Source organism: Notechis scutatus, chromosome 14, assembly GCF_049901735.1.
Source record: "Notechis scutatus isolate UNSWTSFEM ecotype Mainland chromosome 14, rNotScu1.2, whole genome shotgun sequence".
In the NCBI taxonomy this organism is placed as follows: Eukaryota; Metazoa; Chordata; class Lepidosauria; order Squamata; family Elapidae; genus Notechis; species Notechis scutatus.
The window spans coordinates 3,762,546-3,776,611 of NC_142022.1; the positions used below are offsets into that span (position 1 = coordinate 3,762,546).

The following is a 14,066-nucleotide window of genomic DNA, read 5'->3' on the forward strand; positions in this document are numbered from 1 at the left end:
CGCAGCGGGAAGAGCGAAAGAGGGAAGCAAGAGAACGCCGCGGCGCGGTCCTCTTTCCGCAGTGCGCCTGCGCTTCTTGTGGCCCCGCCCCTCCCGTCAGTCTTTCCTTTTCATCGTCGGCGTGAGGCGGCGGCGTTTTTTCTTCTCTCCGACCTCCATCTTGGCTCGGCGTGAGGCGGGTGAGGGGCGCAAACTTTCCGTATTATGGGCTGGACAGCTTCATTTATTGGAGGGGCGGAGGGGCAGAAATCAACGTCCTCTCCCTTTCGAGGCCTTAAACTCCCATCATCCGCGGCCAAATCCTCCCCAAGGGCCTTCTAACTTGCTCATCCCCAGCCGCCTCTCCTTCCCTGTCGCTCTCCCGCCCCTCGAGTCTTTCCAGGTTCACCGGCGCGGCCACGTCTCTCTTGCCTTGTCCCTGCGGCTCCCCAGGTGCTTTGGACTACCACGCCCATGCTCCCCAGCCGTGTCTGAAACTGAAGGGGGGGGTGGAAGCAGGTAGTCCTCGAGTTATGACCACAATTGGGTCCAAAAAATTTTGTTAAGTGAGACGTGAGTTTTGCCCCATTTACGACCTTTCTTGCCACAGCTGTTAAGTGAGTCACTGCAGCTGATAAGATAGTAACTTGGTTGTTAAGTGAATCTGGCTTCCCCCATTGACTTTGCTTGTCAGAAGGTCGCAAAAGGGGATCATGTGACCCCGGGACACAGCAATGGTCATAAATATGAATCATACTTTGCCAAGTATCTGAATTTTTATCATATGACCATGGGGATGCTGTAATGGTCATAATATGAAAAATGATCATGTCATTTTTTTCAATGCCATTGTATCCTCAAACGGTCACTAAACGAACTCTTGTAAGTCGAGGACTACTGTAAATACCTAGTATTTACTCTAATCGCTCTGCAATGATGGAAGGCAATTCATACACACATCAATCCATCAGAATACAGCTGGAAGGGACCTTGGAGGTCTTCTAGTCCAGCCCCTACTCAAACAACTTGTTTGAAATTACAACTGCATTGAAAAAAAGGGACTTGTGGCTGATCCTCACCCTTATGACCATCGCACCATAACCCCCATGGTCACATGATCAGTGCCTGAATTATGATCACGTGACCATGGGGAGGCTACAATGGTCGTAAGGGTGAAAACCAGTTGCAAGTCCCTTTTGTGACTTGACTAAACGACTTGTTGTGTTTCGGACTCTCTGAATTTTGATCATCTGACTGTGAGGATACTGCAACGGCCCTAAGTGTGAAAAATGGTCCTAAGTCATTTTTTTTCAGTGCCATTTTAACTTTGAACGATCACTAAATGAACGGTTGTAATTTGAGGACTACTTGTAGGTAAGGAAAAAAGACTGTGACAAGTGTGTAAGGCAGGGGTCCTCAAACTTGGCCACTTTAAGACTTGTGGACTTTCAACTCCCAGAATTCCCCAGCAAAGCTGGCTGAGGAATTCTGGGAGTTGAAGTCCACAAGCCTTAAAGTGGCCAAGTTTGAGGAGCCCTGGTGTAAGGGGATTTGATGGAAGAGACGGGTAAAAAAAGAACCTGGAATTGTGGTGCTGGAGGAAGGCCTAAGGTTAGCCCTTTGCTGCTGTGTTCCTCAATCTTAGTGATTTTAAGATGGGTGGACTTCAGCTCCCAGAATTCCCCACCCAGCATGGTTTAAGGAGGGATGGACCTCAACACCATGCTGGCTGGGGAATTCTGGGAGTTGAAGTCAGTGGCGGTATTCGATCGGTTCTGATGAGCCGGTAGGAGCGATGAGTAGACCAAACCGGTTCTCTCCACTCCTCTGTTAGACTCACCTGCCTGCCTGGGCTCCCATACTCACTTTTATCTGCTGAATTTGAAGCGCAGCTGAAGCGACCAGGATCGTGCAGGCTTTCAGGAGGTGAGTTAGAACGCCTCTGCGCCTGCGCAAAGTGCGTGTTTGGCATGCAAGTGCATGCAGTGTGTGCACACGTGTAAAGCGCGCCCCCAAGCCACACCCACCAAACCGGTGGCAACAATATTTGAATCCCACCACTGGTTGAAGTCCACCCGTCTTGATGTATGCTGGCTGGGGAATTCTGGGAGTTGAAGTCCCCTATCTTATTGCACACTTGAGAAACACTGCAGCACAGGTAGTCCTCAACGTATGACCATAATTGACCCCAAAGTATCCGTTGCTAAGCAAGACAGTTATGTGAATTTTGCCTTTTTCTTGCCACAATTGTTAAAGTGAATCACTGCAGTTGTTAAGTGGATCCGGCTTCCCCATTGGCTTTGCTTGTCAAAAGGTATCACATGACCCCAGGACACTGCAACCGTCATAAATATGAGACAGTTGTCAAGCATCTTGAGTTTTGATTGCGTGACCATGGAGATGCTGCAATGGTCCTAAATGTGAAAATTGATTATAGGTCACTTTTTCAGTGCTGTTGTAACTTCAAACGGTCAGTGAATGAACTGTTGTAAGTCAAGGACTACCTGTGTGCAAGAAAACCAACCCAACCATCTTAGATGGCTGGCTAACCTTCCTGTGCTTAAGAACATCCAACAATGAAAACCCACAACCTCCAGGGGTGTTCTCTTCCACTGCTGGACAGATCTTGCTCTGAGAAATGTTTCATTTCAAAGAAATCTTTTAATTCTATGTTTTTTTAATTGTAATTTTATATTCTCATTGGTATGGTTTTATTGCTTTTAAACTGGCCAGAGTTGCCTTGTAGTGGGATAGGTGGCAAATAAATTTAATAAATAGTAAATAAAAGTAAATTTAGGCAGCTCCATCTTACATTTTCTATTTTTGGTTTGTGTGACTACAAAATAATGGCTCCATATATTTATCAACCAAACATGTATGCAAACATCTCAGCAAAGATAACCCTATATATTCCCTCCATCACCTTTCAAAGTCCTTGATCATTGATTATCAGGATAGAAAACCCAAGCTCACATTTTGTTGTCAGGAAGGATGGAGTGGATTGAAAGAGAGGTTAGAGGCCCACAGCTCTTCTTTGTGGGTTGTTAAACATTCTGTTTATTTTATTCACTACTTTGTCTAAAAACAGCAAGGGGTGGAAGAGATCAGTTTCTTAGTCTCTGCCATTGTTAGGATACTCGATTCTTTGAGGTCTTGGATTGCTAATCTTAATGGCTGCTTTGCTTTCTCATCACTGCAGGTGAAACCATGCAGCTGTTTGTTCGTGCTCAGAATCTGCACACCCTTGAGGTGTCTGGACATGAAACAGTATCTCATCTCAAGGTAAATGTTTTTTTTGTTTTTTTTTTGCTTTATGTGGACCTTTCATTCGGATGAATACTGTTACTGGACCAGTAGCATTTGTTTCTCCCAAATAAATCTTCCTTCAGAACTGGGCAAGGCTGAAATCATTTGCAGACAGAGATTTTCTAAATCAATTTTCAGTAATAAGTTATTGTTGTTTGATTAATACCTTGTTGTAATGAGCTTTCTATTTAATCAGCTTTGGCCAAGAAGCAGCAATATATAAAAGAGCTCTTTCAGAATTTTATATTTACCTTGTATTTTTATTTTTAAAGGATATTTTATATCGTGGAGATAGACTCTCAAAGCTCATATGGAATGTTCTGCTCTTTTTGTGCTTGTTTCATTGTTAAATCTTTTTTTTTTCCCATAGTTCTTGTACTTTCTGTTTGGTCATCTTTGGGTGAAAAATCATGTCTTTAAATAGTGTTTTAGGGCAAAGCTTGCTTTCCTGTTAGTCATTTTCAACTTATTTTCTGGATATTTACTTCGAGGTTATTGATGAAAGGCAATTGCAGTGGTTGTCCTTTGAGCTAAAGTCTTAAATTTAAATTAAATCTTAAATTCTAAATTCTTTAAGTGTGGATTTCAGCTGTGCTAGAATGGAACATGGTTTGATAATCCTATATTCACACCAAGAATTCTGTTGAAGGAACTTGGAGGTATGGGGGTGATCCTTTTCACCGCAATTCTTGGGCAACATTTTTTCTGCACGTTGTGGGGAAAATCAGTTTTCAGATGAGGGACTGTCTAAGACAAATTGAAATGTAGGGAATGTGTCCTTGTAGCTCACAGCAGCCTGTGGCCAGTTTTATCAGAACATTCCCATAGCAACAGCTGAATCTCAAGATGCAAAGGTTTCTTCTAAGACCACTGAACTCTATAGATAACAGAAAGGTAGGAAGTAACCTGAGATCTATTATGTAATTATTTATGGATATGTATAATGAGCCTCTGTGGCGCAGTGCTTAGAGTGCAGGACTGCGAGCTACTTTTACTGCAGCCAGCTGCCTATAATTTGGCAGATCAAATCCCACCAGGCTCCAGGTTGACTCAGCCTTCCATCCTTCTGAGGTGGGTAAAATGAGGACGCAGATTGTTGGGGGCAAGAGGCTGATTCTGTAAACCATTTAGAGAGGGCTGGAAAGCACTATAAAGCAGCAAATAAGTGCCATTGCTATTGCTATTTATGCATCATTTTCTGAAATGAATAAATATGAATGCATCTCTTTGCCTCAGCAAGGGTGTTTCCCAGTATTCTTTTCAATGAGACCCCTCCAGTGTGTGCAGTGTTAAGAATTAAGTACTGCAGTGAACCTTGATTATTTGCTATGGGTCTTGTGCTTTGATTCCACAATTTCTACTTAACATCCCCTAACCCTAACCCCTCTCTATTTCAGTTTTTGATTATTACAGGTCAGAAACACAATATGGATTCTTCTTCTCCTTCTCCTCCTCCATCCCCCCACCCTGCCGCACCGTGTTTCCAGACCTCTTTGTCCTGGGAAACACTCATGGTATAAAAACCGATGAGTGCTGGCAGGACTGCAATGGAATGATTCTAAGGCATTTCCTAAATATTGCCATCCACCAAGTTTTTGAACATGAACTTTCTTATAATGTCCAAGGACTGTTGGAGGCTCCCTTCCCCTCTTCTTTCCACTTAGTGAGCGAAGTGTCAATTATTCATGTTCCCACTCTTCTTTCTCCCCTGTTTAGGCTCGTATTGAGTCCCTGGAGGGCATCGCCCTTGAGGATCAAGTGATTCTTCTGGGTGGGATCCCCTTGGAAAATGATTCTGTCATTGGTCAATGCGGCATCAGTGATCTTACAACTTTGGAGGTTACTGCACGCATGCTTGGTGGTAAGTACCAAAGAGAGAGGACCTAGATGGAAGCTTGTTAGAAAAACTATGTCATTTCCAGAGCTGCTCTGTACAAAAAAAAAAAAACCGGAAAAGAAAAAAAATGTGATTTTTATTCTACAAATTTCTCTGCTGTGTTGGTAGAAGATACAGTCATGATGGACTTAACCATATATTAACCGCTTTATTCAGTTAACTCAGTTTTCACAAAACAATGAAGTAATCACCTAAAATTTACAAGAGTAAAGACTAAAATGTGATTGGCTAATTTGTGATTCGGTGTGTAAGATTACAAAAATAGACTGTTGGAGCGACCTTCCTTCCTGATAACTTCATGAATATCCTACACAGGGCTTTTGGCAACAATACAGAAATGGTTTGGCACTGCCTGATTCCAGGTTATTTTTTGGACTTCCCTGTCTATCTTCCATAGCCATTTCCTTATGACCTCTTGTCCAAATAACAGCACTGCTTCCAAGCCCAGACTTTCCAGATTAAGTTAGGTTCAGAGTACTAAATTCAGACCGGATTAAAAGTCCGTCTGCTATGTCAAACGAAAATAACTCTAACCTGTGCATGGTTTGCCAGTTGCACAGTGGCAGACAGGACAGTACTCCATAGGGTGAATGTCATTGCCCAGAGGATCCTGGGTTGCCCTCTCCCCTCTTTGGAAGAGCTTTATAGCTCCCGTTGCCTTAAGACAGTTCAAAACCTCAAAGATCCCTCTCATCCTGGGAACCCTTTTTTTATTTTTAACTATTACCATCGGGCAGACAGTACAGGATAATAAAAACAAGGACAAATAGGCTGAAAAACAGCTTCTATCCCAGGGCAGTAACTCTTATTGAATTCCACTGTATAGTGCAATATGAATGCAATATCAGGGGTTTTCAATTCAATGTATAGAATGTGAAAGGTGTGTGTTAGTGCTTTATTTTTATAGTCATTTATGTACACTGAAGATGGCATTTAATTGTACGAGGTGCAATGACAATAAAGTAAATTAAAAAAAAAGTAATACAGGTAGCCTTTGACTTACAACCACAATTGATCACAAAATTTTTGTTGCTGAGCAAGGCAGTGGTTATGTGAATTTTCCCCAGTTTTATGACCTTCGGTTTAAGTAAAACCCTGCAGTTGTTAAATTAGCAACATGGTTGTTTAAGTGACTCTGGCTTCCTCATGGACTTTGCTTGTCACAAGGTTGCAAAAGATGATCACGTGACCCCGGGACACGGCAACGGTCATAAGTACAAGCCAAGCACCTGAATTTGGAACACATGGCCATGGGGATTCTGCAATGGTTGTGTGATGACCCGGGAAGCAGCACACACCTAATAAATTCCCAAACGTAAATACATTTCCTTTAAAGCCTCCAACTTGGCCCCACTGTTCAATTGTTCGCAGTTGGAGATTAAACTCTTTCCAAAATAGTCTCCAAAAGAAAGAATTACAGTCCAAACTCAAAGAACAGATAACAGAGAAATAAAAAAAAAAAACCCAAAACAAACCGCACTGAAGGAATTTCCATGACAGACCAGGATAATTAATTACAAACTTCAAGAAGATAACAAGGCACAGTCCGTTGGAAGAGCACCAACCAAGATAAACCTCAGCCAGAAATAAAACATGCTTTGCTTCTGGCAACGCTGTGTTTTAACCATCTCTCTTATATACTAGTTTCCCTAGCTGCAACCAATGAGGGGGATCATGGCCGCTTCCTCTCTCGCAAGCCAAGTTGCTGCTTTCTCCGTTCCTCCCTACATGTCCTAGGATGAAGAGGGGATGGGCCTGGGTCCTCCTCTGACTGCTCAGCCGGCCTCTGCCCTTCCCCAGCCTCCTCACAACCTCCAGAGCCACACTCCCACTCCCTGTCGGCTGTTCCTCCTCTCCCTCAGGGTCAGTCTCCAACAGGGGAATGACAGGTTGTTAAGTGTGAAAAATGGTCGTAAATCACTGTTTTTCAATTTTTCAATGATGTTCTAATTACAAGCGGTTGTTAAGTTGAGGACTGCCTAAAACTGGGTTTTGTCTGCATGCTGCAATACGCTCAGCTCCCTTTAGGCCCAAGTGAATGTAGCCAGCGTGTCTGTGACTCTTTTTTTGTGAGAGGATTGATCCCGTACAGGTAGTCCTCAACAATAGTTCACTTAATGACCGTTTGAAGTTACAACGGCACTGAAAAAAGCGACGGACGACCATTTTTCATCCTCACAACCATTGCAGCATTCCCCGTGGTCACGTGAGCAAAATTCAGATGCTTGGCAACTGGTTCCTATTTATGACGGTTGCAGTGTCCCGGGGTCACGTGATCTGCTTTGCGACCTTCTGGCAAGCAAAGTCAATGGGGGAAGCCAGATTCACTTAACAATCATGTGACTAACTTAACAACTGCAGTGATTCACTTGATGACGGTGGCAAGAAAGGTGGTTAAGTAGGGCAAAACTCACTTAACAAATATCTCACTTGACAGCAGAAATATTGGGCTCAATTATGGTTGTAAGTCAAGGACTATCTTTACATTAACCTCATGGTCCCTTGTGACTCTCATATAATAAAGCCAGTTCCTTTGTCGTCGGGCGTGTGGGGAATCAACTCAAAATATTTCTCTGATCTTTTTAGAGCTGCCAACAGAAAAGGGAGGGGGGAAAGGGGTTTAAAAGAGCAGTGCGGCAGCTTGAAAACCGAAAGTGCATTCCATAAATAGTTTTCAAAGACAGTAACTAGGTGACCGAAGTTTCTGCCTCGCAAAATTCTAACTGGAGAGCCTGATTGATGACTCTGGGCTATGGACGTGTCCCATTGGAGAATATGAATTACAATACACCCAGGGGGTGGAGGGAAAACCAGGGTCAAGGGTGAGAATGAATGATGTGCCTCAGAATCAGCTACCTCCAGGCAGTGCTGGCATGTTAACTCCCAATAAACCCTTTTGAAGTTTTGGAAGTTTGGCTCGAGACTCAGGATTTAAATGGGGGTAACTGCTGGAATCCTGACAGTGGGTTTGTTTTCTGCCCCCTGGAAAATCAAGCCTCCTCCATTTTGCTTTTCTCTCTAGGGAAGGTCCATGGTTCCCTGGCTCGTGCTGGCAAAGTGAGAGGCCAGACTCCAAAGGTAGGCAGTTCGAGACGATCCCACCCACCCACCCACTCCCAGTTGTGCTTGGGAGGGTGGGGGTGTTTGGGGCATCCTTTAGCCTGCTGCTTGTCGGACCCCCAAGGACAGCTGAGAGCGCCTAAATTGCCGGCTCTTCATTTCAATTTCAGTTGCTGGGCAGAGACCCTTCGCCTAGAAATGAAATGAGAACCCAGAACATAGAATCCTAGAATTGGAAAGGGACCTCAGAGGTCTTCTAGTCCAGCCCGCTTACTTAAGTCTGGAGACCTTAGGGCCAAGCCTGTCAAACTGGCGGCCCACGGGCCGGATGCATCTGCCCAACATCAAGAGCTAAAATGAATTCTGGGAGGAGAAGCCTGGCCGGATCTTTTGACTAATGCCTGCTTAACGTTCTCTCAGGTTGCTAAGCAAGAGAAGAAGAAGAAGAAAACCGGGAGGGCCAAGAGGCGCATGCAGTACAATCGCCGATTTGTCAATGTCGTGCCCGGCTTTGGTAAAAAGAAGGGGCCCAATGCCAACTCCTAAAGAGCCCCCAGTCATATAATAAAGACATATATTTCCTCGAACCGTTTCCTGGTGTTGCTACTGCTTTTTCCTGTTTGGGGCATGAGCTCAGGTCAACCTTTTGCCATTATTGGCAAAAGAGGGAGGAGGGCTTTATACGTATGTGGTTCCCTGGGAATATTTTGTATTTAAATCATCATAGTCTTTTAACAACCCCATAATCTTTTGCGGGGTGGAGTTTGGGCAACTGAACGGAGCTAGCAGAGTGTTTTTACTGGCCAGTTCGCCTTCCTGTCACCAATGCGGAGTTTTGTTCAGCAGATATATTCCCACTGTGCCCAGAGAGAGAAATATCTGGCTCTACCTAGGATCGAACTCACAGCCTCCTGATTCTGAGGCCAGAGCTCCACCTCTAGGTCACCAGCACCACTTTGTTAACATTTTGCATTTAAGCGTGTTGTGTGAATTGTCTGAAGTGTTTCTTAACCGTGACAACTTTGAAACACGTGGACTTGAACTCCCGGAATTCCCCAAGGCAGCCATGAAAACATAGTTGTAGAGGTCGTCCTGACCTTATGGCCATAATTGAGCCCCAAAAAACTTTTTTGTCTTGCTAAGTGGGGTGGTGGTGAAATGAGTTTTGCCCCATTTTGCCATCTTTCTTGTCACATCTGTCAAAAGGAATCGTGGCAGTTAAGTTAGTAACGCCGTTAAATGAAACCGGCTTCCCCTTTTGTCGGACAGTCGCAAACTGGAATCACATTCCCCCCTCTCCCCCAGTCACACAGCAGCCGTCATAAATGTGAATCGGTTGAATTTTAATCACAGGACCACAAGGACGCTGCAACGGACACGAAAACCGACCATCAGTCACTTTTTTCCCCACTGCTGTTCAAACTGTCACTAAGCGAACTGTTTTAAGTCGAGGACTACCTGTATAAAGAAATCTAGTGGGTCAAGAATCGGCTTTTAATAGGATCTAGTTTCTTTCACCTTGAGAGCCAAGTCCCCAAAAGGATTTAAGAATTTGAGATGCACTTTTAGCATCTCAGAATTGTATTCTTTATATCTTTCTTTATTGCTTTTATTCTGTTTTTAACTGTTAGCCATCCAGAGGTAACCCTCAAATTATGACCATGATGGAGCCCAAAATTTCTATGGCTAAGCAAGGCATTTTATGTGAGTTTGCCCCCTTTTTGCCACCGTTGTTAAGTGAATCACTGTGGTTAGGGTTGTTTAGTGGAACCTGGATTCCCCATCGACCGCTGGTCAGAAAGAAGGTTGCAGACTTTCACGTGCAACCGTCATAAAATGCATGCCGGTTGCAAGCAGCTGAATTTTAATCCTGTAAGACCAGGGATGCTGCAACGGTCGTTAAGTGAAATTTGGTCATAAGTCAGTGCTTTTCTTACTTGAAACAGTCAAGTTCCAAACTGCCTCTGATAGAAGAAGTGGACTGAAGCCAATCCTCCATGCAAAGTTTGTTTCAGCCCCAACTGCAGCTGCTGTCAAGGACACACACCCTTATAGAGCCTTTTAGAACAATTTTTTTTAACCTTGGCGGCTTGAAGCTTACGTGGACTTCATTTCCCAGAATTCTTTTCTTTGAAAAGCTTAGAAAAAAGGATTTTTTTGGGGGGGGAGGGGGAGAAAGTTATTAACAGATTAACAAGAGTTGGAAGGGACTTTGAAGGTCATCTAGGCCAACCCACCCAAGCAAGAGATCCTACACTATTTCTGACATGCTCAGATACAAGAGCTCCAGTACTCGTTTTTAAAGCTGGAATTGTCTTCACAACTCCCGGAAACTCTGCGAAACATCCAAGAAACGGTGTAGCGCTACACGCTACACAACTGTTTATAGCAGGGCCCGGGGCATCATGGTCAATGTAGTTTTCTTCAGAGATGAAGCAAGCGACAGGACTTTTCAAGAAGCGCTTTTCAAGAGGCGCCTGCGCATTAGGACAAGGGAAGGTGAGTTTCCTCTCTCTCTCTCTCTCTCTCTCCGGGAAATAGCCGAGCGCGTTCTCGGAGCAGCTCGGGCGCCTTCGACGCATGGAGGCCTCAGGTGGCTGCGGCCTGTGTCAGGCCGAGCGGGCGCCCTACACCTGCCCTCGCTGCCACGTCCGCTTCTGCTCCGTGCCTTGCTACCGGGAGCACGGCTCCTGTGCCCGGGACTTCCAGACGCGAGAGTTGCAACTTCGGCTCCGGGGCCAGCGTGGGGACGCGGGTGCGCGAGGCCGCCTGAGGGAGGCCCTCCTCCGGCTGCAGGAGCTACGCGAGCCCGGGGATGCGGACCCCGAGCTAGGCCTCGACCCGCAGGCGGACGACCTGTGGGAGCAGCTGAGCCCTCAGCAGCGCCAGAGGTTCCAACAGCTGCTGAGCAGCGGGAAGATCTCGGGGCTACTGCCCCCCTGGAAGCCCTGGTGGGTCGTGGCCAGCCAGGGGCCACCAATGGTCCAGCTGCTTGAAACGAAGGGTGCCCAGGACTCACAGCCACAGCAGCAACCGGGAGCCAAACCAGACCTGGAGGCTTCATCCCAGCCTCCAAAGGAAGAGACGGTCGTGGGGGACCGGAATCATCGGCCTCCTGCCCGGGATTCGAACTCGCTACCCGCCCTGCCTGAGGCGATCCGCCCATTGAGCGACCTGGCCAGCGGCCCCGTCTCCCCCCTGGTGCGCTTCCAGCTGCCCAACGTCCTCTACGCCTACACCTACACCCTGTCGCTCTACAACGGAGAGACCGACGATGCCCAGGTGTTGCCCGAAGTCTGCGAGACCCTCTTGGACCTCTCGGCCGTGCTGGGTGCCCAGCGGGTCTTCTCCTCCACGGGGGAGGCCCTGCAAGCAGCCCTGCAGGCCGTCACGGACGGACAGTACCCGGAGTGCCCCCTGGGGAAGGCCGGGGCGATGGAGGCGGTGGGCCATATTTTAAGAGGGAAGCAGGGCCGGTTCGCCCTGGCGGCCTTCGCCCACCTGGTCCGACTGCTGGGCCAAGGCAAACGCCGAGTCGCCCCCCAGGACCAGCCCAGGATCTACAAGGCTAAGAAAAAATGTGAATTCCTGCTTTCCTGGGCAAAGGAGGAGGAGGAGGAGCTCCCTTCCCTGGCTTTGGAAGTCCAGAGGGAATACGTAGCCCATGTGGTCGAGGCCAAGGAAGTGGGCGCCATCACCCAGGAGCTGGAGAAGATGTGGGGAGGGAAGGTGCCCCCTTCCAAACAGCCTCTGATAGAAGAATTGGACTGAAGCCAATCCTCCATACAAAGTTTGTTTCACCCCAACTGCAGCTGCTATCAAAGACACATCTCACCCCTTAAAGCGGAGGTCTTCAAACTTGACAGCTTTAAGACTTGGGGACTTCAACTCTCACATTTCCTCCTCCAGTCATGTTAGAGTTGAGTCCACAAACTTGCCAAGTTTGAAGACCCTTGCCTTAAAGAGTGAGATAAAGTGTGCAATGGATTTTCCTCCCTGGTTGAAGAAGGGAAGTTTTCTAGTTTCCTGGGGGTGGTCCAGAAAGAGGGAGGGACAGGAGAGGGCCTGGGGGTGGGGGGAGAAGAGGGCCAGTGGATCACAGCACCGGGGTCCTGGGGTTTGAAGCCTAAACATGAAGATGAGGGGGGAAAGTCAGTTTGTTTTTCTCCTACCCCACAAAAATGGACGTGGATTAGTGGCAACAGTGGGAAAGCTGTGATTAAAAAAAAAAAAAAGACCAGGAATCCTCGGTTTGTGCCCTCTTGTTTTGTTTCCTGCTTCCTTTTAACCTGGTTAACACAAATAGGTTTACTCGTGGGTTGAGAATGAAATCATCGTGCAATGATTTCTCAACTTTTTAAGATTTGGGGACTTCAACTCCCAGAATTCCCCAGCCAGCATTGGTTAGCTGGGGAATTCTGGGAATTGAAGTCCAAATGTCTTAAAAATTAAACCATGCTGGCTGGGGAGTTAGGGTCATAAATAAGTCATAGTGTAATAAGATGGGGACTGGGTTAGGGACTTCTGTCCTCACTGTGTGTTGTGTTTGAGTGGGGAAGGTGCACAAAGGGAGGCTCAGCCAATCTCATTGTACACAGGTAGTCTGACAATAAAGGTAATAAGAAGGAAGAAGAAAGGAGGAGGAGGAGTCAAGGACTACTATTAAAGTGGGACATCTAAAACGAATATTCGGAGACGGATGTGTATCTAGTGCCTCTTAAAAACTCGTGTTTCCCCAAACAATACAGAGTAGAAAAATTGCAAAAATTACCTTCCAAATCCAGTAGGTTTTTTCCCCCATTCCTTTTATTTCCTTTCAAATAACTGCAGAAGCCAATAATTCCTTAATTCTGGAGCTACTGAAGGATCCCAAGAGGTCTCCAGATTGGGTGCCCTCAGAGCTCCCTTGCCGTGTTTCCCCTCCTCCCTTGTTCCAATACAGTTCTAGTCCTTGACTTGCGGGACGACAAGTTTCTTCAATGGTAGTTCAAAGTTACACCACCACTGAAAAAGAAAATGACCATTTTTCACACAACTGTTGCAGCTTCCCCAGGGTCACGTGATCCAAATTCAGACTCTTGACCATTATCTCATAGTTATGACAATTGCAGTGTCCCCGGGAGTCACATGGATCCCTTTTTGTGACCTGACAAAGTCAATGAGGAAGCCAACCAATTAACCGTGTTACTTAGCAACTGCAGTGAATCACTTAACAAATGCTGCAAGGAAGGTCATAAAATGGGGCAAAACTCACGTAACAGATGTCTCACTGAGCAACAGATCAATCGTAGTCAATTGTAAGCCAAGGACTACTGTATTGTGATTCAGAGAAATCCCCTTTCAAAAAAGATTTCATTGCTAGCTACAAATAAAACAGTTCACTATTTTCCATTATAAAGAATATTTTTATTATTCCCAGCATCCAATTATTTGCTATTCAAGAGCAAAAAAACCAAATGTTTTGAGTTTTAAATGTTATTTTTTTAAAGCTGCCATTAATTCAATCCTCAAAAGACCTAGTTAAATAAAAAAACCTAAAAGTTAATTCTTAAGTCTGAAAATCTCTAACACCAGTTTCTAACAGGTGTCATTTTTGTGACACTCCAAATTATATCTCCTTTATTACTTCAGCCTGCCGATTAGTATTGCTTTGCTAATTTGTAGAGTTTCGAGTTTAAGAATTTCCCAAGGATCCTATTAATCTCTTAAAAAAATATTCAGCTTCTATCTAGAGCATCTTACTGAACACTTGCAAATGTGGTGAACTGTTGGGAGATGAAGAAGCATCACCAAAGAGCTTTGATTGTTCTGTTGGAAAGTGTGC

At 45.6% G+C, this 14,066-nt stretch overlaps 2 protein-coding genes and 1 long non-coding RNA gene across 4 annotated transcripts in view; all 3 read left to right on the forward strand.

The window, feature by feature from the left end:
• LOC148129502 (uncharacterized) overlaps positions 1-14,066 on the forward strand; it is a 157,534-nt gene that overhangs the window by 102,403 nt on the left and 41,065 nt on the right. The window lies entirely within an intron of this gene.
• Positions 28-8,829, forward strand: FAU (FAU ubiquitin like and ribosomal protein S30 fusion). Of its 2 annotated transcripts, none has more exons than XM_026685411.2 (5): positions 28-179; positions 3,179-3,261; positions 5,002-5,146; positions 8,205-8,260; positions 8,663-8,829. In XM_026685411.2, the coding sequence occupies exons 2-5, from the start codon at positions 3,187-3,189 to the stop codon at positions 8,786-8,788; spliced, it is 402 nt and encodes a 133-aa protein (XP_026541196.1). In that variant the 5' UTR covers positions 28-179; positions 3,179-3,186; the 3' UTR covers positions 8,789-8,829. The 2 variants fall into 2 exon arrangements, with proteins under 2 accessions (XP_026541196.1, XP_026541197.1); XM_026685412.2 differs by having other exon boundaries at positions 72-175.
• Positions 10,739-12,482, forward strand: ZNHIT2 (zinc finger HIT-type containing 2). The gene has a single exon (XM_026685410.2). It carries the CDS (start codon positions 10,823-10,825, stop codon positions 12,011-12,013), a length of 1,191 nt encoding a protein of 396 aa, XP_026541195.1. The 5' UTR covers positions 10,739-10,822; the 3' UTR covers positions 12,014-12,482.